Source organism: Pocillopora damicornis, chromosome 13 (assembly GCF_964200805.1).
Source record: "Pocillopora damicornis chromosome 13, jaPocDami1.2, whole genome shotgun sequence".
NCBI classification, from domain to species: Eukaryota; Metazoa; Cnidaria; class Anthozoa; order Scleractinia; family Pocilloporidae; genus Pocillopora; species Pocillopora damicornis.
Genome location: NC_142682.1, coordinates 2,030,965 through 2,058,884, shown reverse-complemented (window position 1 = coordinate 2,058,884; position 27,920 = coordinate 2,030,965). Strand labels below are relative to the sequence as shown.

The 27,920-nt window shown below is 35.8% G+C and overlaps 2 protein-coding genes and 1 long non-coding RNA gene across 10 annotated transcripts; 1 reads left to right on the top strand and 2 right to left on the bottom strand.

Annotated features, from left to right (window-relative positions):
• The first annotated feature begins 54 nt into the window (after positions 1–54).
• LOC113677872 (neuroepithelial cell-transforming gene 1 protein) lies at positions 55–23,155 on the top strand. Of its 8 annotated transcripts, XM_089191031.1 has the most exons (21): positions 55–277; positions 420–569; positions 1,428–1,491; positions 7,386–7,487; positions 9,265–9,327; positions 11,225–11,317; positions 11,797–11,895; positions 13,284–13,355; positions 13,917–13,979; positions 15,214–15,310; positions 15,777–15,853; positions 16,323–16,430; positions 18,015–18,066; positions 19,158–19,216; positions 19,610–19,651; positions 19,858–19,914; positions 20,032–20,076; positions 20,570–20,638; positions 20,744–20,833; positions 21,365–21,461; positions 21,772–23,155. In XM_089191031.1, exons 4-21 carry the CDS (start codon positions 7,392–7,394, stop codon positions 21,918–21,920), a joined length of 1,428 nt encoding a protein of 475 aa, XP_089047157.1. In that variant the 5' UTR covers positions 55–277; positions 420–569; positions 1,428–1,491; positions 7,386–7,391; the 3' UTR covers positions 21,921–23,155. The 8 variants fall into 8 exon arrangements, with proteins under 8 accessions (XP_089047157.1, XP_027050521.2, XP_089047159.1 ...); XM_027194720.2 differs by lacking the exons at positions 55–277; positions 420–569 and adding an exon at positions 1,181–1,314; XM_089191033.1 differs by lacking the exons at positions 55–277; positions 420–569; positions 1,428–1,491 and adding an exon at positions 1,892–2,030.
• On the bottom strand, positions 6,987–10,669 carry LOC149034958 (uncharacterized). Its single transcript, XR_016182137.1, has 3 exons — positions 10,538–10,669; positions 7,213–7,286; positions 6,987–7,119 (listed from the first exon to the last, which is right to left on the bottom strand). It is a non-coding gene; the product is annotated as an uncharacterized LOC149034958 (long non-coding RNA).
• Positions 23,156–24,381: 1,226 nt separating the features above from the next.
• On the bottom strand, positions 24,382–27,754 carry LOC113677884 (ankyrin repeat and SOCS box protein 9-like). Its single transcript, XM_089191037.1, has 2 exons — positions 27,604–27,754; positions 24,382–26,560 (listed from the first exon to the last, which is right to left on the bottom strand). Exons 1-2 carry the CDS (start codon positions 27,737–27,739, stop codon positions 26,127–26,129), a joined length of 570 nt encoding a protein of 189 aa, XP_089047163.1. The 5' UTR covers positions 27,740–27,754; the 3' UTR covers positions 24,382–26,126.
• Between the last annotated feature and the right edge of the window lie 166 nt (positions 27,755–27,920).

Sequence of the window (27,920 nt, the reverse complement as noted above, 5' to 3'; positions counted from 1 at the left end):
GTTTCCAAAAATTCCGACTTCTGCCCTTAAAGGAAGTTGAATGTCTCGCCCTCTTTCATTTTCTTGAGGCAGCCTGTAGTCGGACTTCCCGCATTGCTTGAAGAGTTGAAGACTTAGCGCAATTTTCAATCTTCAACCGGCGCTAATCTACTCGCTAAAAAATAAGTTAAGGCAGCTGATTTTGTATTATCGAGACGTCTTTCGTCCTAGCAGGATATTTGTAAGTCGTCTGACCCAGCTTTCTACTCGGCATATTTCTCACTGGTTTGTAAAAACGGTAAGTGCGTTAGCGAATTTGTTAAGATTTTCTGTGCATGTACGTACTCATTCCATTGCGTTCGGTATGATTGTGTTGAATGATGCAGCAGAAGATCACAATATAAACCACGAACTGATGTCTGTTTCCTTTTCATCACCAGCCAGTAATTGAGTATCTTTGGCGCTTCTCGCATCTCGCATCAGCATCCCGCATAACGCACATGGCATCCTGCATCCAGCGTATCGCATTCCGCAGCCTACATTTCCTGACCGCGTAGGGTTTTTCGTTCAGAGTTTGAGTTGAGAGCTGGGTAAGGGTTCTTGGTTACAATTGTGGTAGTTACTATTAGAATCTTACAATATATGTACCTTCGTATACTTCACTGTCGGGCGAAGCATTGAGTTCTCTGTTTCTTTGTATATTTTTCATTGACACTGATTGTTTGAACCAGTTCAACATTTCTACATTACAATGGGCTAAAGCAGGAGCCCATCACTTGGGCTCCTGGCTAAAGTAGGTTTAAGGGGCCAAAGCAGATGCAATATTTCACGTAGCTGATCCAGTCTGATAAATGACAAAATTCTCTTTTTTTATGGGCTAGGTCAGGAGCCCCTTATTTAGCTAGGTACACTTGAGAGAATCCTGAAGTGTCCAACTTTCCGCTACAACTTACTACTGTCTGTCCCACGCTCGTGACAAGACGAAAAAAAATCTTTCTCTATTACTACAGTACTGTAAGTCAAATAACTGGAGCCCGTTTGCATCAAAGTTGCATTATTTTTAGCGCAAAAAGGAAAGAAAAGCAAATAAATCTATTTATAAAATATAATTTTAGTTACAAGATATGTAAGGAGAGAGGAGAAAGGGGACAAACCATTTTTGTCCCCAAGAGTCAATTACGTTCTCTGATTGGCTTAGAATGACTTTGAGCGACGTTCGGTTTGGATTCGAATACAGAGCGCGTGATCATTCAACTCCAAAGAAAAAGGAGCTTTCCCTTTTCGAGAGTTTCTTTTCATATTCAAATTTCTCTAGCGTCACACGGGAATGTCGAGGTAAGCTGTTTGAATCAAAGCTGAATGACGCAGCTTTGAATGAATAGAAGCTCTCTGTGTATTTGTAGATTTGCATGCTTTGTTTACTAATGCACTCACGGGCTTTGTCTCAGAAAACTCAGATCCGGGCCGATTGGTAAACAAAAGGGAACTAGCCAAGACAAGAGATGTTTGAAGGTATGGTAATCAGTGTTTCCTCTTAGATTGTAATGATACTATTCATGATTTTATGCGGTTTGATTCCTCTCTACGTTTCACCTTGATATCGATCGCTCGTGGGGCATGCGAAACTGAAATTTTTCGTTCTAGACGTCGGAAAGAACTATTTGTCAATTACCTTTACGTTCGCTTGAGTGTTTGAATCACTCATTCTTTGAATGATGAGTACTAATTCCCGGCTTTCATTCGATGTAATACATTCTTTGAAACGACAAGTGATAGTGTCATAAACATTTTCTCATCCGTGACTGAACAATAAAGAATAATTTGCAATCGGTAAAAGATATTGGACTATTTAGCCTTTGCGCCTCTGCCAAAAAATTAACATCGCTTTTGTAAACGGCTTTAACTGTTATTTGTTGCGTTATCTTGTTGTAAAACCAACTAAGACAAGCTAGAGTAGCTTAATTTTCTCTCGTAAACGATTTGAATTTCATTGAGAGAGTCTCTAGGCAGCACTCAAAGTCAATGATGTAAATATCCACGTATTATTTGAGGTAAGTTATCTTCTTCAATTTGATCGCAGCCAAAACTCATTCAAAATAATTGTCTAACACATATTTTAATTGTTAGAGCTCGATAAGTGTAACAGAAGTAATCTTAATGTAGAGAATGGCTTTGTAATTTATTTAAAGGCGGGGATAACGTTTATGCAAGACATCAAACGCAGTTTCAATTTTTTACTTTGAATGACTTTGCGTTCACATATTCGTACCTGACGCGCTATATTATATTTTTCGTTTTGATATTGCGATTAAACATTTATAGCCAAGAAACCATATGTCTAACAAAGTGACACAATTCGACAGGAAAATGTAATCTAAACTCTCAGAAAGCAGGTGGTAGAAACTCGCCTTCAGTTCCATGTTTCTGAAATGATTAGCAGCTTATAGTAATTTCTTCTGAAGGGAAAACAGTATTTTCAGTTGGTAATGTGTTTTGTCAAGGTATCCTTCGGCAATAATTTTTTATGCCTTTGGGCCTGAGTGGACTCAGTCTCAGAATATTCAGTTGAAAACAAAACCACTCTGTTCTCTGTTGATCTAAATAATTCATAGTTGTTTGATCTAGGAAATCAAACTGTTAATAGGAAAATAGTTGTTGACAAAGACAGAATGGAGTGTAGGTTTGAAAATCACTTTGTAACTTCCAGATCTCTTCCTAGAGGAAGTGATTAAAAATGATAACATCACTATGTGAACATTCAATTTTAAAAAAAAAATTCAAAATGACAGGCTAAAGATGTGATTATTTTAAGTGACGAATTCACCTTTGTTCGTCTCTGTGTACCTAGTTTTGTAATTCGATTTGATCAATTTTTAAGTGTCTATTTTTTGTTTTGTTTTGTTGTTGCCTTAGAAATTAGTGATGATCAATACTTTTTACTCTATATAATTTTTATTTCATATTTTACCATGAGTGGGTTAGTTCTTTTAATATTTGTGAGATTGATTTTGAGACATACCCTTTTCTCTGTGGCACGGTCTCTTGAGTAGTCAGAAGGAGTGTTGGAATCAGAATACCTGGCTAATATGCAGTGATACTTTCAGCAGAAATGTGTGAGAATTTGATGTGTAAAATTTTGTTTTTGATGTGGAAATCAACACGAAATCTTCATTTGAGAATTCTGAAGTGACCAAATATCACAGTAGTAACATGTTTTAAACAAATCAGGGAAAAATTTGTTTTTATTATTTCACTGTTAATATTTTGACCTAAAGTTACTTTGCTGTTGAAAATGATGTACTGAAGAAATCATTAAAACGGACCATATCACTATGGATTGCTAGTTAAGTTTGATTCCTGATTCTTTAACCTTTCAAATCTCAAGATCAGATTGTTAATTCTCTCCTCAAGCTGCTACACATTTCCTTGTAAGTTAGTTGTCAGAATTTAGTGTTGGACCAGGATAACAACTTCTACCTGATAAGTTTGTGTATTCTCATTACCTGTTTATTGAATAATGTATAGATACTTAGAGAGAAGTTACATGTTTATCACTTCTGGGAGTTAAATGATTAAGAAAAAATGTCTAATTAAAATTTTTAATTCATACAAATAGCACTGACCAATTTCAGTATCAAAAAAACTATGCACCCACCCCCCCCCCCCCACCAATAATAATCAGTAAGTATCAAGGCAGGGTCAATGTTGGGTTGGGGGGGAGGGGTAGGTGCACAATTTCCTGGATACTGACATTGATCTCATAGTACAGTTATCATTCCTGATTTTGCTAGTTTGGATGTTTCAAGTTTCTTCTGGTCCTTTTTAACTATCTTCTCTCTGTCAATAATATTATTGACCCTTTAACTCCCAATATCTCATTAGTAATTCTCCTTACTGTCTGCCAAACAGTTCTTGGAATGTTAGTTTTGAGAATTTGGTATTGGATCAACCTATAATCCCCTGACTGATATTTTTCTCTGTTCTTATCACTTGTTTACTTGGTAGTGTATTGGTATTGTAGGGAGAAATTCTGTCTTGGTCACTCATGGGAATTCAAGGGATAAGAGAAATAGCTAAATAAGAATATTTTCCATTGCAATTTCAGTCAAATGATATACTCAAGAATTTTAGGGAAAGTGAGTGAAGGATGCTGGATTTATAATGATGTGGGGTGTATATTCAGATATACTGAATTGGGTCGTAAAAATTGCACTCAGTCTTAATTCTGTAGTTGCAGTTTTGTGTGACATTCAAAGTTGAGATGCTGTCATCTTATACCTCCCTCACACTGCTTGTATCTTCATCAATGGAAGCTTTTAAAGCCTTTATTACATAATTTAGTCATTTTGGTGGTTGCTATGGATGAACTTTGGAAAGATATCTCTTTCTGAGCTTTCCTTGGCTTAATTTCCATTGTTAGGTAAGATTTGTCTTACAATGTTCCCTAAAATCAAACTTTTGGATTAGGCAAAGAGTGATTGAATTTATCAAATAATACAATTTCATTCTGCCTAAAAAAACCAAAACAGAGGGAAAAAACAACATACCAGACCTGTCACATGTTCATGATTTCCTGTCAATTTAATTTTATTATTAATTTAATTTTGGCAAAGAGAAATTCTTTAAATCCAAATAAAGGGAGAATCTAATCAAACTGGTTTGAAAATTTTAAACCAATGAAAAAAATTTAACAATGATGACACATTGAGTGTTCCAAGGGAGATAGCTACTTTCATTGAGTTGGTGGTAAAAAATTTATTTTACATTTTCCAGTTATGAAAGGATTCAGTTAAGCCTTGGTAGACAACTGGAACAAGGATTTTACATGAGTATTAAATTAACAGAAAATGACTTTCTTATAAATTTTTTTCACATGGTATTTATGATGGTAGTCAAAAACAAATTGTAAGTCAGAATGAATGGTGTCAATTAAACTAAAACTAAATTAAGAAATCTGATTAATATTATGCTTTTTTGGAGATTAAATTCACTTTAACCTGATTTAAATTTAGGAAAATAAGAAATTTTGATGAAGTTATGAGAAAGCATTTTTTGTGCTGAATCTCTACATGCTTTTTATGTAAAATTAAAATTAGGTGTGCAGATATTGGCCCCCGACATATTTCGAATAAATGTGGTCTAGGAAATATGTTGATTTGATTTCCATGTCATGACCTTCCAAGCTGATTTCCTTACTAGAACAATATTTTTAAGTTTATAAATTTGTTTCAAATAGTATATTAATTAAAATATGTGAACAAAAGTTTTAACATAATTAAAAAATATAGAAATGATTGTGTTAGTGTATTAGATATCCTGTTATTACAATCATGTATTATTTGCTATCTTGTGCTAATCTTTGTTTGATACTGTTTGTCAATTAAGTGTTACCGATAATTTATACAGGTGATAGCCATTGTATAAATTCAATTGTTGTCTTTCATCCTGAAGAGACAGTTTTTTGAATTGTGTTGCAAATACATGAACACTTTTGTATTGTTGTAATCTAGTCTGAGTGACAGCTGGTTTTTACCAGTTTGCTTATGTAATCTGCAAACAGGAAACTCTACTTACGTCTAATGTTAGTTTTCAAAACAGGAAGATACGTTCTGAGCAATGCAGGACTTATTTGTTACGTTGGGAAAATTAGCAGTAAGGTGACTCTCCAGGAAATAGTTCCACAGTGAAAAGAAACTTTGCAATTACTATTCTCATCCAGTGCTTCATTAATGTTTTCCATTATGGAAGGTATGTTAGTAGTAGTGTTGTGCATAACTGCATATTAGGATCTTTTGACAGGAAACTAAATTCTGTTTCATATTTATGAAAACTTTAGCACATTACATGCTGTCAAGATGACGATAACAAACCCATCAGCAACATCAAAATAGTTGTATCTTTAACTAAACGTGAGCAAGAGTTTTGTTATTTGAAATTGATGTTGACACTTTAAAAATGCTTGAAGATATTTTAAGTTAACAAGTCAGGAGAGTTAAGATATTCTCTGTTTTATCAACATTAAACAGGAAACTTTACTTAAGTCTAATGTTAGTTTTCAAAACAGGAAAATCTATCCTGCGCAATGCGGGACTAATTTGTTACGTTGGGAAAACTAGCAGTTGGGTGACACTTCAGGAAATAGTTGCGCAGTAAAAAGAAACTTTACAATAGATTTCTGTTCTCATCCAATGCGTAATGTTTTTCATTATGGAAGGTATGTTAGTATTCTTGTTGTGTATAACTACATATTAAGCTCTTTTGAGAGGAAACTAAATTCTGTTTTCAAATTTATGAAAACTGAAGCACATTTACATGCTGTCAAGATGACGATAACAAACCCATCAGCAACACAAAAATACTGTTGTATCTTCAACTAAACGTAAGCAAGAGTTTTGTTATTTGAAACCGATGTTGACACCTTAAAAATGCTTGAAGATATTTTCAGCTAACAAGTCAGGAAAGTTAAGATATTCTCTGTTTTATCAACCTTTAACAAAATCTTTGCAAGGTCATCCCTTATGCTATTTATAAACAGTTTTGTTATGAAGAATAAATAGACCTAATAGATTTGATATTGTTTTGAAATAGAGGTTAATTGTGGTCAAGTTATTTTGAGGTGTTTTAATACACTGTATGCTGCTTTTGATTCTAGACTTACAGAATTCATGTAACAATTCTTAAAATTCTTGTGTAACTAACAAGAGACATAATTTTTCTGAAGATTTCATTGTTGTATACATGTACATAATCACAACTTATACAAAATGGGGTCAGTAGGAATGTTCTCTTTGGAAATAAAAAGCCAGTTTTCAGAGTGTCTGTATAGAGTATAGCTTAATAATTTAATTTATCATTTGGAACATTTATTTAAGGGCAGTGTTTGTTTCATTACATGAAACAGAGACATGTTTAAAGTTTTAAGTTTCTTGCTTTATTGACAACAATTTCCAAAGATACTAACAGTAGATTACCAGGAGGTACCTAGGACTGTAACTGAGGAATAAGGTTGCTGACTGGAATTCCAAGTGAGGCTGCTCAATTTGATATCCAACGATTGTGCTTAATCTGAGAAGTGTCCATTGTGCTTTACTGAGTGATCACTGGCCAAAATTCCATTGTGGTGATCACTGCTTATTCATGCTGCAAATTTTGTTAACATGCAGCGCTTAGCAAAAACTCTGGGTACCATCCGTTTTTCTTTAATTCATATATCTTATAATATTATATATTCACCTTATCCTCCAATAATATGTCAGTATTCTTCTGATTTGGTGGACTTATATCAAAGGCAGTGTCTATTGGTTTGTCTGTGAGTTAAATTGGAAGCAGCAATCAGCTCATGGGTCTATAAACTCCTTTTTGATTTTCATGCAGTTTTCAAAATATCTTTTTTCTTATCATGGCAGGCACAGATGTCAAGAACACTGAATTTGGATAAAAGTGAAGCTCTAGATTCAAGTGTAAGAAAGAAAGACGACATTCTTTGCAGATCTTTGAGATCTTTCAAGGTAATACTTTTTGATATATAAAACTGCTTTAATTATATCATTACTAATAATTGTGGCTGGTCATGCAAGTTCATTACTGGTGTTTGAAATTGAATCCATTCCGTTTTGTAATTTCAAATAATGTTACAGTACAAGTATTGATTCTGAAAGTGTTCAAATTAGTTGTTGAGCCCTGATTTGAACATTTTCAAACTAATTGCATCATTTGGAGATTACAAAACAGATCCAGTCTGAGGGGTGGGTGTGTATTACCAGCCAGGGTCAAGCATACTGCTACATTTAACCAGGTCAGCTCATCACACATAAGAAAGATAATGAATTTTTGGCCTCAAGTTTTTAGTTAATCTTTATTATTGAAGCTCTAAGCCTTTGATAATTAGTCAGACCTTGATCTTAAATTTTATGTTAACTTTATAGGTGCCCTCAATTTTTTTAATTAAATGAGGGTTTGTTTTTCTAAATCTATTTCAGAAACGTGGCAGCCACTTAAACATAAAGAATCTTGACATAAAGATATCAAGGTTGGAATGTATATTCTATCCTTTTGGTTGTTATTCTCTGTTTTCTCTCATTATGATAATCCCTGCCATCATTTGTGATTATGGATTGTTTACATCACTCTTGAGCTGCTACTTTTGTTAGTTACCATGGTGAGTGGGGAAAATTGCATCATTTTTCCACAAAAGTTGCCAAGTTGGTGATGTGTTTTAACCATGCAACAAGCTGTTATATTTCTATTCCTTAATGTTAATTTTCTAAAGTTGGTGGGCATTTTATACAATTGGGATGAAAAAGAAAATGTTTTTTGTGTTATGAAGTAAAATAACTCTGCAGAGTAAGAATTTATGGACATGGATAATTTGCTTTACCCCAAACCTTACCTGGGAGTTATACCTGCTTGGAATTCTGTCTGGGTTTTTTGACTAAGCCTCCTCCTCTTATATAGAGTGAAAAATTTTCAACAAACTGTCAGAAGTTAAAGCTTAGTGGCCAAACAAAAGAACCTGGCTGACAATCATTTTTGGATTTTCGCTTGATAATTCAAGAGATAATACTAAGAACGAGGCAAATTTGTACAAAAACAAAAGTGATGTCCAGAGCGTTGGTAATATTAATGGAGTTATTTATCTCACTTCGACTTAATAACATAAACATTAAGTTGGGAGCATATTAGTGATTAAAGCTTTCAACATAAGTGTCAAAAACATGGTGCCAAATGGGTGCCTAAGCTTCAAATTAAGTGAGGGGAAACAGACAATGTTGTGTAAAAAGAAAATGAGGGAGTGTTAATGATATTTATGGATTTAATTGTTTATCTAACTTCAATTTGATGCCCTAAACACTAAATTATGCATGAGCATATTAAAGCTTGCTACATATTAAGTGTCAAACACATGGTATCAACGTGGAGACTAACCTTCAAAATTCCTCACATGTTGTTATAGTGACCAAATTGGTGTCAGTGTGGAGCATTAGTAGTTTTAAAAGCTAACAGAATGTAAGGACACTTATTATAAGAGAGGTTACTTTGCAAATATGTGTCTTTAACCCTTATACTTCCAGAAGTGATTAACATATAACGTCTCCCCATAATATCTATCCAGCAGAAAGGTAGTGAAAATACTCAGACCTATCAGGTTAAGTTGTCATCTTGATCTAACACCAAACTCTCGTAACTAATTTACAAGGAAATGTGTAGCAGCTAGAGGAGAGAATTAACAAACAGATCTTGGGAGTGAAAGGATTAATGTGTTGGGGTCTATTTTTGTTTCACCAGAAACAATTAAGGAAAAGGAAACGCAGTGATCAGCAAGACAGTGCGACAAATATGGAGATTAAGGTCTGTAAATGAATATCTTGAATGTGTTCCAAGTTTTAATTTTTACAAACAGCACACAATTATTATTACTTTTATTCATTATGATGTGATATATAGGAAAATTTTTTTTAACAGCTGTGGAATGAAAATAAGCTGTATGGTAATTCTATCTAGGTTTGATAACTTAGCATTGCAATTTTTGAAACTGCAATTTGGGGTAATTGAAGATTATGGATTTACTTGAGAAGGAGTTAATTGGATCAAACTCTCAAACCAGACCAGAATTAATAACAGATGCTTTTATCAGCAATGAAAAAGTGTTTTCATCTTGTAAATGGCCTTTTTTGAGGCTGATATAATTTTGAATGAATGCAAGTTTCTTTTATCGTGGATCAGCATAAATATTTAAAAGCATATGCTAAGTGACACAAATCATAATTGTGATTGATGGCTTTGTTGTTCAATTCAGTTAATAAAGATCACGCTTACTACAATTTAAAATGGCAGTGCCCTTAATAAGATCTTAAGAATATGGCTGCTTGAGTTTATCACCTGTCAGAAACTGGGCACATGTTTTAGTTTCAAGTGGAAAAAAATTCTAAAATACTTGAGAATGTAGACTGTTAAACTTCTGGATGAAGAAGAATAACCAGCAGTATTAGACAATGGAAAGAAAAAAGATTTATGCAACTAAGTCTGGGGCATCATTAACAATTACAGAAAAAACAACATTCACTGCTTTTTACCCCAAATTTTTAAATTACCTTGATGTACTGTGAATCAAATACTTAGTCCTTCTAATATTGCACATTAATTTCTTTTAAATGTGGATTATTTCGCAGTGCTTGTCAAGCATAATACTGAACTTTTTGACTAACATTGTATTATGTCAGTAGTGATTTATGATTCATGCTTTATCACCGAATGGCTTATAATAATGCGAAAGATGATCTTTAAAAAGCCCCCTCAGTTTTATACAATAGCTGACATTGATGGCAGAACACTCTGTCTTTACCATAACTTATCTGAACTCAGTGATCACGCTTCTTCAAAATAACAAAGGCCTTGTTTCACAGCAAATTGTGAATATTGGATGTGATCTTATTTAATAGTGTTCCACAAAATTTGAGAGAAAGGTGTGTTCATCATATACACTCCTACGCAACTCACAATACAGCATTTACCAGAATTAGTTATGCAACACATTAAGAAATGCTTGACCAGGATTTACCTAAAACATGTGGGAGAAAGATTTTCCTGTGGTTTTCCTTGCTTGTGGTGAATTCATAAAGGAAGGAATTAACTCTTAAAAAGCTCTTGCATTTCAAAGGTGTCTCAGCTATTTGTTCTACTTAGCTTGCTGTATCATGTTTCATTAATGTCTGCCGGATCTAAATTTAACACTGAAATGAGGCCTTTGTCTGTGTGGAATTCCTGTGATCATATTTCATTCACACAAATGAGATCAATGTGAAATGGCCCAAGCATCATTTATGATTTGGATCTAATCCAAGCAAGTATGATATACACGTACAAACATTTGCCTTTCTAAAGAGTGGATTTTTCAATACCTTGAATGTCACACTTCAGGCGACAGTTGTTATTGAGTGTGGTTTTTATTTGAGTTCAACGCAACTGACATCTGGTCTGTTTAAAATTTTGCCTCTGCCTGAATAATTCTCAAGGAGAAACCATCTCAACTTAGAGCATGATCAAACCGCTTCTTCGCCGCCACAGTATTTCCACTGCCGCTCAGTTCTTTGAGCCGGCTCCTTCACCCACCAGAGCTGTGATTCACCAGGTGTCTAAAGATTTTACGAGTAGTATATTTTACATTTTCATCAAATGTCTATTGTATCATTTATTTTTGGAACAAAAACAATGTACTGATCAATAACATTTACTGTCTCTCTCACAGGAACCTACAACAAAGAAGATTTGCCCTGTTTCCAGTATGACTGTGTCAGCTGATGCATCACCTGATGTAGCCAAGAAAGGAATCTTAGTACAGGTTTGTTCACATGCCAAATGAAATTCAAAAAATAAATTTAATGTGTGATCGTGCTGTTATTTTATTTTTCTGTCAGTAAAGGCATGTATTTATATTTATGTTACTGGTTCTAATCTAAACCAAACATGTTAAACCTTTTTGGCTCAATTGCCATCAATCAACTATAAATTTTAAAATTTTGTGAAATATAATTTGCTTCTTTGAAGAAAGGTAACTGTTTTCTCTGGAGAGACTTAACTGATGCTTTTAACTTCAAGAAATCTAATGTACTGGTTCAGCAAAAATAGCATAAACTTATGCTTCTTTCTTAGGGAATTGAATTACAATGTTTTCCGATATCAGTGTCTGCTTTTAGAATCGTACACTTTCATGAAGATGTCAGGTCTTTGTCTCTCATTAGTTAATTAACAGGGTTATCAGCCTCTCCTGTTGTTAACTGCTTCAAGATTTTAATACCCAGAGGTTTTTTTGCTTTTCAGCGATCAGTAAGTTTACGATCCAGTCTAACAGTCAAAGATTCTGACTTTGCCAAAAGGTATAGGCTTCTCCCTACTCCAACAAAGCATCGGCCAAGCAAGGTATGGTCTTTGTCATTCAATTTATCTGCATGTTGTAACATGTCATGTGTAGTTTCGTATATCGCAATTATTCACCTTGAATCATCACCTTCTTTCATTCCTGGGCATTTGCTAAGTTGTATGTTAACAGGGCCAAAAGGAAAATGTAGATTTGCAAATTTTCCATATTCCAAGGACAAAAGACAGAATTTAACCAGATTGGGCTCATAAAAGAGGAGTAAATAATTCTTTTATTTATAACAGTGTGCTTTAATTCCTAAGGGATTAAAAACATCTTGATAATTTCATTTAGAAAGCTGATGTCATGCAACAGTACTAGAGTATTTTTGGGACCCTGACTGTAAATTTAATGCTATCATTTAAGTATCATGTTTCCTTACAGAGATTTGAAATAACTCATTCTGCACTTGAAGCAGTGAAAATTTCTTCTACAATGGCTCATGCACATTACAATGCCTTAATTGTTACTTTCTCACAAGGTCATCACAATATGAATTGTCAATGAGAAATTCTTTGACCTTTAAAGCCTACCAATTTGTTTTTTCGCGTTGAAAGCCCACACTTTGACACGAAAATTCAATTTACTCTCTCTCTGATCCAATGCAGATAATCGTGTTAACTGCATTTATAAATGCTGTAGGTAGCTTTAGTTAGAAACAATGTTAACGGCCACATTGTTCAATGCATTATTTTCTGCATTTGACTGATTAGACATACTGATTAAAAAGATTTAATGCCCAAATTATTAAGTTACTATTTTTGCCTGACTATTGCTTCTTTGAAATAACGCAATTTTTCAAGTTACCTTTTGTCTTGTTCATCCTATTTCCTATTCTCATGGATGTTAATGAAAATGTTAAAAATTTTAAAAGAAGCGAGAGTATTTTTTCACTCCTTCTGTTTTATATAGGACACTCCAATTAGAATAACCACAAGCTAATTTTGCAAAGTAAACATAGCAGATAACAAGATTTAAAAGAATCCAACAAGCTCCAGGAAATTTGATTTAGCGGGCTTTTTAAGAGAGCTTTTGGTGTTAAACTTTGAACTTCAGGGAAACAAACTTAAGGATTTGTAAGTGGCAGTGGTGAACTCTAAGCCGAACTGTCCATTCATGCTGTGATGAACACTCGCCATATTAAAAGTGAAGAGGTGTACATTGACAAATAGAGTACTTATCATTTAGTTGAATATGAACAAATAGCTATTTACATTTTCAGTGAGAAAAACTTAAAGGAATATTTTTTATAATCACCCAAACCGAACATTGAAAGAAATTTTGTTTTCTTAAACTAAGTTTTTTAAGGTGTGCTTTATTTGATAAATTTCTCAGTTTTAGAGTTTAGAGGTTTAAGATTTATTGATTTGTTGTTGTCTTCCTATATTAGTCTTGGAGTGAGACAGTTTCTAGCAATGGAATTAGTACTACTCTTTCACAGACTGAAATAAAACGGCAAGAGGTGAGTTCAGCAAGTTTCAGACAAGCAGTTAGCCAATTTCTGTCTTCTGAAATTTTTATGTAAGCTGTACAAAATGTATTTACCCTTATAAACAAAGTTTTCCATAGCTCAGTGGTAGAGAATTGTGCAGCAAAATTGGAAGCCCTGGGGTCCAATTCTTGCTGTGTACTCAAATATTTTCTTTCTCTGTAGCTCATGACAAAATGAGTAACAACATTATTTTTTCAAAAGATCTTGCTAAAAGTTTCCCTTCTTTCTGATCAAGCACTTGGATGCAAATTTTTAAGGCCAAACTGAAAAAAACGGAAAACATAACGCTTTTGAGTTTTCATGACACCATATAAGAGACACTTTTTATACTCATGCTAGACCAGAATTTAATTTATTAAAGTCATCATGCTCTCAAAAATGGTATTACCAAACTGACATCAAAATGTTGAGCCGCAAGAAAAGAGTTTTTCTTTACTTGATTGTTTGAAAATTTTCATGGCCCAGATTTCATTTTGAGGAAGTCATTATCCTGGTTTGAAATTTCAAGAAGTGAATTTTTTCTGATGACAGGCTATTTATGAGGTTTGCACGGGAGAAGAAAATGTTGTGGCTGATTTGAAAATGATAAAGGAGGTAAGAGACATCTCAAGATATTATTAGAGATTTAAATTGTGTATCTTGGAATTCTTATCTTGTTTGATGTGAAGTGGCTGTCTTTCCTCAGTTTAAACTCTGCTGCTCAACTAGTCTGTGAACCCTTACACTCCCCGATCTTAGTGGTAATTCTCCTTACTACCTGCTTTCAATTCTTATGAAGTTAATTTGAAGAATTTGATATTGGATCCCCTTGATTGACATTTGTCTTTATTCTCATCACTTGTTTGCTTGATATTGTTTTGATACTGTAGGAGGAAATTCTGTCTTGGTCACTCATGGGGTGAACAGGCTCTTATAAGCACTTTAGTACGGTCAGCAAAGCTTTGAGAGAAGAACTGATTAGGGGCCACACTGCTTATTAAAGCCTATTCATGTGCTATTGTTGAATCACCTTGAGTGACTTCCCTTTGAAAGTGACTATCACTTGAAAGAAGAAGATTTTTATTTTTTTGAAGAGTTGCTAACTGTTGTTGCGATTTGTTATCCACCATATTTCATGTATATGTATATTAAGCTCCTGTTTTACATTACTATCCATTTTATTTTTTACTTAATCATTGTGAGCAGGTCATAATCCTAAATATTGTGTCAAACTAGATTTTATCCTTGTTGCCATGACATTAAATGACAATCAGTTTTTTAAGGTGCTTAGGGAAACTAATTGGCACATGACAGCATTAATTAACTACCCTGTCTTATTTCTTAGAGTTCTTTTTTTTTAATTGGCCATGAATATTCCCTGTGTAGTTCTGGGTGATAACAGAGACTTTCTAGAATGTGCAGCCTTAAAAAAAAACAATCAGTGAGAACAAACAGTCCCCTAACTTGGATTGCTTGGCCCAGAGTATAGCCTCCTAGTGTTTAGCCTCTCCACAATTTATATGATACATGACCTAGTGTCTGTAAAATGAAAAGAAGGTGGCTGTCTTTTTACAAAATAAATTTTAGGAATCTGTTACACTACAACACTATATAAAAGGTTGTCTGAATTTTTCTGTGGGCACATCTTTGTGTTATCAGCATTTTGATATTTTTCTGTCTGTGGGTTTTTTAAATTCTCTCCTGGCTTTGCCCAAAAGTTGAAATTGCCAAAGTGAAGTACCCAGTCTTTCTCTCACAAGGAATCTATTGATGAATTTATGGTTTACTTCATTTGTATGACAATTTTCGTTTTTTACCTGCTAACTGTAAGTTTATTTTTTTCTTACAGGTTTATTATGCACCAATGTACAAACTAAAACTAATGAATGAATATGAATTTATGAAGATCTTTGGCTGTTTAGAAGTTTTATTAGCTCTCCATCAAGGTATGAACCCCATAACCTTTTACACCCTAATATCAGCATACACATTCACCCGACTGTTCTCTACACATTTCCTAAGGTGCTTTCTAGGAGAATTTGTTCAACATTCAAGAACTTCTTGAGTTGGTGATAATTTCCTTTATTTAGGGGTGATATTGTAAGGAGAAATTAGTTGCTGAACACTCTTAGGAGTTAAGGGGTTCAAGAGGAGTGTTTTACTTGGGTGCTTTTATGATCCTTGCCATCAATTCTCCCTACTGTTTGCCATACGTATCATATACTGTTAGCTCTGAGAATTTGGTATTGACTCAAACAAAACCCCTGAGGTTGAATTTTGTTTTTTCCCATCATTTTTCTGCTCGATAATGTGTTGCTATTTCAAGAAAGTACTTGATTGAAAAGGCTACGTAAAATACTCTTGAAAATTAATAGTTTGAGAGGTAAACTTTGTCGTATTTTCTTGCTTTAGATCTTCACGCGAAGTTAAAAAATGCAAGATCAAGCGATGGTACAACGGACAGTATAGGAGACATCATGTTAAACTGGGTATGTGTGTGTGGAATTGTTTCATGATTGTGTTTATTGCATATTTCTGCTATTAGACCTGCTTAGAACACAGAACAACGCTGTTTTCAATCTGGTGAAAAACATTCACCAAATTTCATTTGGAGGAATTCTGTGGTTATGTGTTTTTGCTCAAGGCAGTCGCTCATATAAATATTTACTACGCTCCAGAAAACGCGCTTCTTTTCCCCCACCAATCAGATTTAAGTCTAAGACCAATTGCGTCTTGGTCACCCACGTTTTCCCGCGCTTCTGGTGGTTTTGTATCGTTTCATTTTGAGATCTCGTTGGCTCCTCGTGACATTTTCTTTTGATCTGATTGGCTGTTGTGATTGCCTTGCTTTTGCTTTTACGACAGTTGTACAAACGGAAAGATCTTTAAATACAAACAGACCTTCTAGAACCCACAATTCTTAACGAAGTATTGGCAATGAGTTCCTTTTTACTTTAGTTTCCAGGTTTAAGATGTTACGCACGATATTGTGCAAACCAATTCGAAGCAAAAACTATTCTCGACGAAAAACTTCGTCAAGGTGGAAGCGTCGCCGACTTTTTGCAGGTAAATCGCGATTCCTGGCTGTAGACAGGACGTTTCTTAGAAATGAACCTACTGAATAACCTAGCTTAGCAATACGTTCTCCCTAACTCTGTGGTAAAGCAATGGGCCACAAAATCCTAAGGCCTGGGGATAGATTCCTTGTGGGGTGAGTGGGATGGGGCTGGCTTTTTTCGTCGTTTTACTCTCTTTTTATAACATCTGCGTAGAAGGGCATGGAATTCCTTCCGTCAACCACACCTTGCAAGTACCGTCTCCTAGGTCAACTGTGCTATTACTTTAAGTTCAGCGAAAAACCTCCCGGAAAGCGTGGTTTGCGTAGCTTTTCCCAATAAACGCCCTTAATCAACGGAACTGGTGCAACGGAAAAAGAACGAGTGCTGATTATTAGAATCGCGGTTTGCGCGTCATTACAGTTTTTTCACCTACCCGTGTTTTGTTTCTGCTCTTATCTTTGGTTATGGTTTTCCTTTTTTCTCGGAGCGAAGTTATGACATTATGAGCGGAAGATGGGCGGGTGATTTAACACACTAACTCTCCTGATCCGAATAACTCTCCTCACCAACTTAAATATATTTGCTGGTTATCGATAGAACACAATTCTCATCACGTTTTTTTGAACGATTTATAACTATTGTGGGGAAGAAGTTACATTTCAATCGCCTGTGAGTGTTCGAGAGTCAATGAACACGGTTCAAAATTGTGCACTTTAAAGGGTTTTCCTATGGACTCCCGGAGATTTACAAAAATGTTGCTAATTTGTTTCGTTAGCTTAACTTCGTCAATTTAAGATTTTCCTTTGGAATATTTTGGGGGTCTTTCGAATTTTGGAATTTTGTTTAATTTTATAGTAGTTTCACTTTCTCAGAGTGCTTTTTAAGAAGTTTTCTGCATGATTTTTTTTCTGCCCTTGCGTGTGTTTTGTTGTTCCCTTTATTTTTACAGAAGTGATTGATTTTTGCGAACACCTTACTGAGAGTTGTCAACCCTCTTGTTTTCGTATCTGCGTTCTGCTTAGCACTGGCTCATGAGCTTTCTGGACTCTTCCAAAGGGCAGATCGCTATTTCTGTGCAAACATTTCCGGATAACAAAAACCGCCGTGTAAAATGATGCTACAAAACCAGAAATAGAACGAAACTAAAAATATACCAAAGAAAAACATCGACCAATCCTTTCTTCTCTCAGGGTATTGTGTTTGATCATAGAAGTGCAGACCTAAAGAAAAAAAAGAAACAGAAAAACAAACTTGTGGCACTCTCAGCCACTCCATCTCTCGCGGTCCACTCTGAAATGAGTTTCACAAATGTTTGTGCTGTTTTTCTTGCAGTCCATTGTAATCTTTTCATTCTTTACCTTCCTCCTTCTTTTTTTGTGCTTCCTTTCCAATTTGGCGTTTCTCCATTTAAAACTAATATTTTGGGGTGTCCTTCCCAGTTTAAATATTTTTTCTGGCTGCAACAAACGACTGCTATACTTAAACGCTCGCTCGTAAATGATCCCGCGGAAATGACACTTAAGAATACACACGCGTGTGTGTTTTATATTTTGTAACCACAAATCCACTCATTTTCTTTTAATTCTTACAGAGATGCCGTGACTCGCCATTCAGTCGGAAATTAGATCTTTGGAGCTTTTTAGGTAAGTTACATCGCATCGCATCGCATCACATAAGCTTCTTTTCCAATTACTTGGAAGGAATTTCCGGTGTTTAAGTACCTTTCATTTCAGCTCAAGTCTTGTTAATATAACCATTGTTTTAACAGAAGTAGCATTGTATTTTCAGGGTGTTTTAAGTTTTTTTTGTAGCTTAAGTTTGTTAAGTCAGAGATGAGAGAAAGCGCCACTGAGGTGTTTCCCGATAAGTAACTTATTCCAGTACAAAGAGCTGACAACAATCTTTAAGAAGGCCAACTTTCCATTTCTTCATTCCGCTTGCAACAGTTTTGACGCAGGCAGACCGTTAAAAATCTTATTAATTAGGAAAAGCTGTCTATAGATACTGATGAATTATCCGAGGTGGCATCCACATAAATGTTTAGAAATCAGAATGGTAAATTGTTTCGTTGTGTGGATTGAGAATTTGACTGAATCTTAACCAAGCGCGCGTATTTGACTGACCGCACACAAAGCGTGTTTTTGTTATTTTTGTTGGCGCCGAATACGATTTCCTCTTCGCTTATCTCTTGGTTTAGCAAGGGAAGGGTTAATATCAGTTTCTCACGCAATAAGGACAAGGAAAAAAGTAAAACGACAAAAAGAATACTCTTGAATAAACTTCTAATGCGGTCTCATAAACGTGGATGCAATCAGTAGCCAAGAAGTTTTTAAAAAAGAACAAATAAGTGAACACTGTGTGGTGTTGAATAAACTTTCTTAGGGCAACGAGTTAAAGTGGTTTTTTAAACTTCTTTTATTCTTTACGAAATTAAGTAGATAGAAAGGTGAACAGGACTGTCATTGTGAAAAAAAAAGAAAAAAAATGCAGGAATTTTAAGTCCAGAAAAGTTACCCCTAAGGTCATTTTTTATACTTTCATCGCCTTTACTTTGTTCTCCAAAAAATGTTGATGTGTGATAACTACATCACGTGTGCGTGGTTTTGAAACGTTGAGAATATCTCGATATCTTAAACGCTCTCGTGCAGTCAATTGAAAACCAATTATCGAGTAATCTGGGCGATAAACGCGCTTAAGATTGCATCATTAACTAGTTGTTTATCTTCCTCGGCAGATTCGCCCAGGAGTCGCCTGGTAAAATATCCGCTGATGCTGCGCAGCATACAGAAATACGTGAGTAACACTTTCATTAAGTGGGCGGAATTTCTTTCCAGTAGCTTTCCCTTGGGATTTGAACCGTCAGGGGACCTCCCTCCCTCCCTGTGGTTTGGGGCTCATGTTTTATTGCTGTCTTCATTAGTTCCTAATGTTATCCCTCAATGGGCTGTAACTTCCGGCCTGTCAGCATAACACGTCCCCGCTTTGGTAGCAGACACGTAGAGTAGGAGATAATTTTGTAGCGAAAATTTGTGACTCAGAAAGATGTCTGAGATCCGAACGGTGGCACCGGATTTGGGTTGGCGAGAGTGAAGCCACTTAAGATATTTTTATTTCGGTTAAATTGTGAATAAGAGCTAAGGATTTTTATTGTAATGGACTGCTTATATCCTGTTGCTCATATTTCAGACGCCGAAAGAGCACTCCGACTGGCGAAAACTAGAACGAGCTGTGAGTATTGTTTAGATTGGGGAATTTACCCGGGGAGGGGAGGGTAAAGCTCCTCAACCAAGGTTTAAAAGCGTCCAGTTTGTTCTTGAGTATGTTCGTGCAGTAAAACTAGGATTGGAACGAATCTGTAGAAACCTTGATTTTAGGAAATATGTGATATAAGAAGATCAATGAAGGAGCTTAAGTTAAGCTTTTGTCTGTTGCAGATTTGCCGTTTACAAGACATTATAGAAGAAGTGGACAGAAAAACAGGCGAAGCAAAGGTAGTTTGGTTCACGGCCGTTTTATTATTTTTTTTTATCGTCCTTTCAGTCCGTGTACGTAAGTTTTTTCTGCCAGTCTGTCTTCAGTTTTTTAACCAGGATGTCTTTGTGTTGCAGTGTCAAGATGTACTTAGTAGAATAGTTTTCTTGGATGACAGACAGGTAATGTTCAGTTGCGTTTTTCGGAAACTCTAATATCTGGGAAATCTTTAATTATTAAAAGGCGCGGGAAATATGGTCAGCGGAAAAAGCGGGAAATCATGTAACTATGTAACTAGCATCAAGGACGAAAGCTGGTACCTAGCGGTAAGCGCGAGAAAGCACGTAATCAACACCAAGCGCAAAGTATAATATTAGAAGCGCGCAAGCGCATGTTGCAAGAAAAGGTTGCTAAGAGCGTTTAAGTCTGTAACCAGTGCCAAGCGCGGGAAACATGCAAGAATTGCAGAACGCGGAAAGGCATACATCCAGTGCTAGGTACCCGAAACATTCGGGAAAACATATGGTGGTGCGCTACACTGATTTTTGAACTAAGGAGCGCTTTTCACGGTCTTATCCCCTTAAGAGGTATGGGTCGTCGAAATAATTCCTTGGCCATTATCCAGTATGTATAATTTTTTTTCTGGTAAATTATTGTTGTTATTGTTTGCTTTAGATGTGCCCTCATGTATTCAAGTCCAAGAAGCTTTTATGTAACGGCACACTACGAAATAAACATGGAACGGTAAGAAGAACAGGTGTTTTGATTAGAACCCCCGATCGACGCAACGTCAGAGTTTCTCTAGAAACTTATCCCTTTATTCATTCGTCTCTACTTCTTTCTATTTAGAAGCTACATGTGTTTTTGTCGGAGACAGTCTTTCTGCTTACTCGTCCGGCTACAAGACAGGACCGGGCCAGCTATCAAGTATTCACACAGGTTAGTTTGTTGTTGTGGGTCTGAGATTCTCTCTTATTGGAAATGGAAATGGCGAATTCTTTCTTTTTCTTTGTTTTATGAAGTTCCTACCACATAAGGTTTCGCAGCTGTAAAATGGGACTTCGTAAAAACTGTAGTTTACAAAGGTCTCACAGAAATTTTGCCTGAAAAGCCTCCAGTTCGTGGTTCGCGTTTGAACTTATAGGGCCGGTTATTTACCAACTAAGGTTCTACGCAATCAGTGAACCTCAGGCTTTCTCTATAAGAGGATTGATTTAATTAAATAAATTTCCTTCCACTGTTAACTTTGGGCCCTCTTGACGCTGTTTACAAAAACAAATGTTCCGATTAAAGGTTCAGCTAGATTGGGGATTGTTTAACAGGGATTGCTTAGGACGGGGTGTTGTTACACACTGGCTAAACTTTGTTTAAACAAGCAGACTGTAGTATCTGGGCCAATTCTGAGCGTGAGAGAGAACAAATCATTCCAGTACACCTCAGTTATTGACTTTTTCCCAATGCTTTTGTCAGCCAATCCCAGTCGAGAATCTGTTGGTCGAAGATCTCTCAGATGGTGACGTCAGAATGGGTGGTTCCTTCAAGACTGCGATCTCAAGACTTGGTACAGGTAAGAGATAGCGTTTTCTTTGTTTTGCATTGAAAGTACAGATTCTAGCGAGAAAATGCGATAGACGCCACTCTAAATGTGTTCACTAACCTTCAAGTGATTAAGACTTCAGCGTTTGTCGCAGCTAAAATTCTTCCGTGACTGTCTTGTTATTTAGATGGAAAGAGGCTCTGTTTTCGTATCTCTAAATAAATAATTTTGCAATCAACTGTCTATGAAAGCCATCTTCCATGGGCCATAAAAATCTGCTTAGTGCCCTTTTCACAAACTTTTCCCGCACACCATTAATGGTTGAATTTTTTTTCAACAGCCAAACACGTTTTCCGAGTATCAAGTACAGATGCAGAAAATGGTCAATCACACACGTTACAAGCTCCCACAGAACAGGAGAAAAAACAATGGTTGAACGCTATTCGAAGCGTGATACCCTGTCCGGAGAACTATAAGACTTATCTCTGATGTTACGCAGGGTTTCACGTCACGCAACACCTCAAATTCTGGACAGTCCGTTCGCGCTGAGGTCGGCTAGTTAAGAATGAATACCGTGGATATTACACAAGGATTGTACAGCAGTTGGAAATTGTTTATGTGGGGGCAATGAGTGTCCAAATTATCACCAGCGCTGGTTCCATCGTCGTTTGATGCCATTATAATTTCGGTCTGAGATGCGTTGACAGAACTGAATCCTAGTTAGGACATTTACAACATCAAAGAGGTTTATTAATTTTCCCATTAAGTTTCACAAGGAAGTGAGATGGGTCGAATTTTCTCCATTTTGGAGTGATTTAAATTATGAGGTCGCATTTACCATGCTAAAGTTGCCTGCTTTTTTTCTTGTTCAATTTTTGCGAAGAAAAGCGGATTGTGAAAAAAAAAAACAACAACAACGAACAAACACAACAGTCGTTGCTTTCGCGGGTAGAATAGTCTTGATTCTTCAGACACACCGACAGGTTTCGGTAACAAAATATTTCCTCTACTTTATAGCGAGCTGTACCATAATATTGTTTATGTCTTGTAATTTATACTAAAAAAACTAGAGCAATTTCCTCTCAACTAACAATAGAGCCGATCGTCGCCTTTTCTATGAAAAACAGCGATGGGTCTAAGCGCGAAAAAATCACGGGTAATTGGTGAGTCTTAGCTTGCACAGCACCTGATTGGCTCTGGAAACAGCGCTATATTCTGATTGGTCAAGTCAGAATGCACGCATATCTTCTAGCCAACCATTGCACCTCGATAACGTGGAGTAAATCTCTTTGGTAAAAAAAATTTGATGCATATTAGCGCTTGGCGACCGATTTTCCTTGTCGTTTCAAGCAGTAATATCCTACAAAATATCTGGCGAATATATTCTAAAAAGAAAAATATTTTATGATAACACGCAATAATATATTGCATTTGTAATGTTAGTGATCAAATTGATAAGTAATGCTTTGGAAATTTAAGTGATAATCGTAGGTATGTGATTTAGGAAAAATTTAGTTTATCCACATAATGAGCCATAAACTTTAATGAAAATTTGGTTTCAAAGCCATACGACTTTCTTACATAGTACATACGAAAATTTTGTGTATATATAAGTGCTGTAAAAAAGTTTTTCTGTGAGGTTTTTGACACGTCGTTTACAGTTGTTCGTCTCGTATTGTGTTTTGTTTCAGTTCACGTTTAAATAAAATCTTTGGGATGAGAAATTCTTCGTCTTATAAATAGCTTCAGCCAATTTCCTTCTTCTCTAGAACTAGAATTTGTCAAATTCTTGTTCTTGATTAAATTTGGTGTAAGAATTGAAAAATACGAGTCACCAGGCATTTTCCTGCGGTGACCCCTTTTTACGTGTTCGCAGAGAGGACAGTATTAGTTTTCTTTTCATATTTTGCGACCTTATGTAACTGTATTAAATTTTGTAAAGGTAGCACTTGAAATTCGAGAAACCTTATGCGACATTTTTTTGTTTTTAAATGAACTTACTACCATCAAATTGTTTTTAAAATGAACTTCTGAAATTTAAAAGAATGTAATATCCACCCTTTCGGTCAAGTTATATGTATGTCTATGTCGCAGCGTTTCTTAACCAGCAATTTCTGTTCAGATGTTCTTATATCAATACCACTTCATGTATTTCGTGCCGGCACAGGCATAGAAAAAGGTTCTCCTTCTCCCGGGTTTAGCGATGGTGAAAGTTGTCGCAATTCCCTACTCTTGCTGTCTTTAAGCTAGATTTCCATTGTCGTGTTTTCGTCCTGAAACAAAAAAAATACGTACTTTGAACTGAACGTTTACGTGCATAAACGCAACCGTTGACAAGACGTTGTCATATTTCCATTTCAAGTTTTTTCCAAGGCGTTTACGTGCGTACGTTGTACGTACGAAAAACTAACGCGACACGGTAAATCCACCTTCTATGGCCATTGAAATTTAAATCATAACGAAAGTTGCAAACTAAGAGACTAACTCTCGCCTCCGTTGGGTCTTTCCACGTTCATTCTTCCTCGGCGACTCTTGTACACTTACGTGCACTTTAGGCATCCTTCGCCGATGTTTACGTGCGTTTAAAAGATTTGAAACACGGTACATGTTGTGACGTCTCAACAGTTGAGGTAATCGTGTAACTTTCACGTGGATTACGGGTAGTTCCTCTTTTTCGACGAAGTCCGGTGCACGAGAAAAAAGATTCAGCCCCCAAAACGATAGCCACCCGAATCGGACTTCACCAGAAAGGAGGAACTGCTCGTTGTATAGCTTTTACGTAGTCCCGCTGTGTAAGGCACTTTCTGCTTTGATATAGTTAACAACGACAAATAAAACATGTATATTACATAGAGCGCACAAAAAAGCGCACAAAATAGCCAAGTAGAAACCCTTGTGTCTACGAAAAGGCCTTAACATGAAAATAAAAAAAAAGAAAAAAACGGTTGTCCACATCAGTTAAACTTGCTTTATTGAACCATCGAATTTACACTAGGTACCCAATTAAATAAAAGCTACACACAGTCACCTCTACGTTTTAACAGCATAGTTGCACTTACTAATTTGCTTAAAACTGATACAAAAATTATATAATCTACAAAATTAGTAAGCTACAACATGTATTTTAATGCTTGTAATAAGATACACATAGCATTAGCAAAGTATTGGAAAAATAGCGAATGTTCAGGTAGTAAACTATTCTATCATTGATGAAGCTAGTATAAATTTAAAATTTATTGAAGTGAATTTTCTCCAGTTATACTAGCAAAAAATACTTTAAATCCTTTGATATCTGGGGGTGACTAGCATCTAATGTCTCTTCACAATATCTCACCCCTAAATCACACAACGGTCACAAGAATGAAGGAATTATCTTTATTGTTAAGCAAATTCTTTTAGTCAGCACCGTAGGAAATGTATAGAGAACATTATGGAGGATATGCATACTGATGTTTGGGTGTAAGGGGTTGAATTGAAAAAGGATGATAAGAAATGGGCAGGGAAAATATTATGTATTGTAAATCCTCCAGTGGCTTCCTATGACTGGTTATATCTATTTTCATACATGCCTGTCTCACAACAAATTAATCTTAATTAATTTCGTTCCTTCTCATCTTAGGATTACTTCTGTATATTTTCCATTTCCTAGCATTTTATTTATGATTCCAGGATATTTTCAGGGCTGTTTCTTCATTGCAACCTTGTTCGAGATCACTTTCACATTTAGTTGCTTAAGTATTGAATGCCCTTAAAATTTAATGTCTTTAATGGCATATGTCTTCCCATAGACTTGATTAAAACTATTTTTTTGACAAATAATCTCCTTCTTTTTTGTTTCCCAACCAATCAATTTTAATTCAACGAAACAACTCCAATGCTTTTTAACAAAGTTTAACTGATCCTTGCCTTCCAAAAAAATTAGAGGACAAGCTATCAAAAGGCTTTTAAACCTATGGGATGCATTGCTTGAGGCAGTTCAGGCATAACTACTGTATAAAGTGCTGGTCCGTGCAATAGTTATAGTGGTTTAAGTAATCCTTTCCCTGATCCTTGCCTCCTAAAACTTAAAAAACAAGCTATGCCTTTTTAACTAATGAGTGGCATTGCTCATGAAAAATTCAGACATCACTGCTTTATAACGAAGTGGTCCATGGAATAGTTATAGTGATTCAGGTTTTTATGATCCTTTCACTGATCCTTCCCTCTTAGAACTTGGAAAATAAGCTACCAAAAAACACCTTTTCAACTCTTGAGCAGCACTGTCGGAAGAAGTCGGGGGGGATTTTTTGGGAACAAAATTAAAATAGAGTTCATAAACATATGGAAAAATATCACAGTAGGATGCGCCCATTCATTTGGTCCTGTTGTATCACAAAATTATGTGTTTTTGTGTGATTCAACACAGCTCTTTTGAATTTATTTCTTAAACTAAAGGAACATTTCCTTTAATCTGCATTGATTCTTTTACTTACAGTTCACTTAGTTTATAAATACAAGTATCAACTATTAAACCCTTTCACGAGCAAGATCTCATTAGCAATTCTCCTCACTGTCTGCCATACAATTCTTATGCTTCTAGTTTGGAGAATCTGGTATTGGGTAGACTAATTACCTTCTTATTGATATTTTTCTTCATTGTCATCAATTTTCCTCTTTGATATTGTATAAATATTGTAAGAAGAACTTCTGTCCTGGTTACTCATGGGAATAAAGGGTTAAAATTAGTTTTAAATCCTTACCAGCTTCAAAAAGCATCTCTTTGCATGCCTCATTGGTTGTTAAGTTAACAGGTTTCTTGCTCTCTAGGTCTCTTAGATAAGCATTAGCTCTGAACTCAAGAATTAGAGCTGTACAGACCTCGTCTCTGTTTATTGCAGTGGCATGCAAGGGGACTTGATGCCTTCTGATGGAATTAGGGTTTGCCCCAGCCTGAAGCAAAACTTTCACACATCCAACATGACCCTGCAGACAGGCAACATGCATAGCAGTGCCAAACTGGTTTTCATTTTTCTCCAGATTTGCACTGTTTTCAATCAGTATTTCCAAGCATGGGATATGTCCATTTAAAGCTGCTATGTGAAGGGGTGGAAAGGTTACACTCACTTTTGTCCATGTTTTAAGACTTGCCCCTATGAGACATAACAACTATTACAATTATCACTTGCAACAAGCATGCTCTTTTCGAGTTAGTACTGATTATTTAGATTTCTGTGAGATTATCTACATCAACAGTTATTCCTCATTATGCTAATCTATCTCTGCAAAAAGGAAAAATGCGGACGGAAAGTAGAGCAACGAAAGGCTGCACTGAACACCACACTGTTTACAACCACACACTGCGATGCCACTCACTATATGGTTTCAGTGTTTCTATGCATCTGTATAGTATTGATCACAGATGACGTCAAAATATGGTAAGAACGAAAAAGTGGCACAGAAGGCGCAGCTGTGTGTGACAGTTCGTGACGTCATTTATGATCAAGTACACTACTGTACAGACGAACGGAAGCACGGAATCCCTTCAAGTTTGTTAAAGCGGTTTTGAGTAGCCTCACAATGTGTGGCTGTGAACAAAAAAAATAATAATAATTACAGAGGCTGTCATATTGTCAAGATTTGGACGACCAGTGGCTCCATACTGAAACAATTAGATTATTCACTTTCGATTTACTTGCGCGATAGCTCATTCTGGCTTCGCTCTCATCCACTGCACTCAAGCAAGATCTCGAACTCATAAGCTGATCTTGTCCAAAGCATAGTGCAGTGAGTATGCACAAAATAACATTAAAACATCAGCCTGTCTTGTAATAAAAGTTTGAACGAGTAAAAGATTTATACTTAAACAACTGGATTTCCGCTTTCGTGTGAGCTGATTCGGGCTTTGCCTTCGTCAACATGCAAAATGACTCGAAAGGTCTTAAGTTCGTGAAATAGAGGAGAAATGCCGGAGACACGGGTAGAACTACTATAATGACTATGTCACTATTGGAGAACGCGATTGATACTGAAAATAGATGTAAAACAATGTACCAATGATACCACCTGAACTGCATTTTTTTGCAAAAAAAAAGAAGTGGTCACCATATTTCTCGAAAAACCCCCTCGAAGCAAGTATAGGAACAACAAAAGTACGAGGAAACTAGATCTTAGAAGAGGGCTTGTAATTACTTACTTCTCGTGTGATTTCCAGTAGATATTGTGCTCCGTGATTGGTGCTCGGTGATCATGCAAAGATGATGGTAAATTGTGATGAAAAGGCGAAGCGATACGTTTTTACTATCAACAAGGCCTGGCTGCGTTAGCAGCATTACATTTGTTCCCCTAGGGTAGTGGTGAGAGTTTTGCTCTTCAAAGGGTAAAGTTATTGAAATAAAGAAGAAAACGTCGTTAGAAATTATTTACTTATTTTTTATGAGGTTAGATTATAAAAATGTATATTCAAGCACAAATTTTTATATGCTCGGGTGATTCGAAAGAAAAGAAGAGATT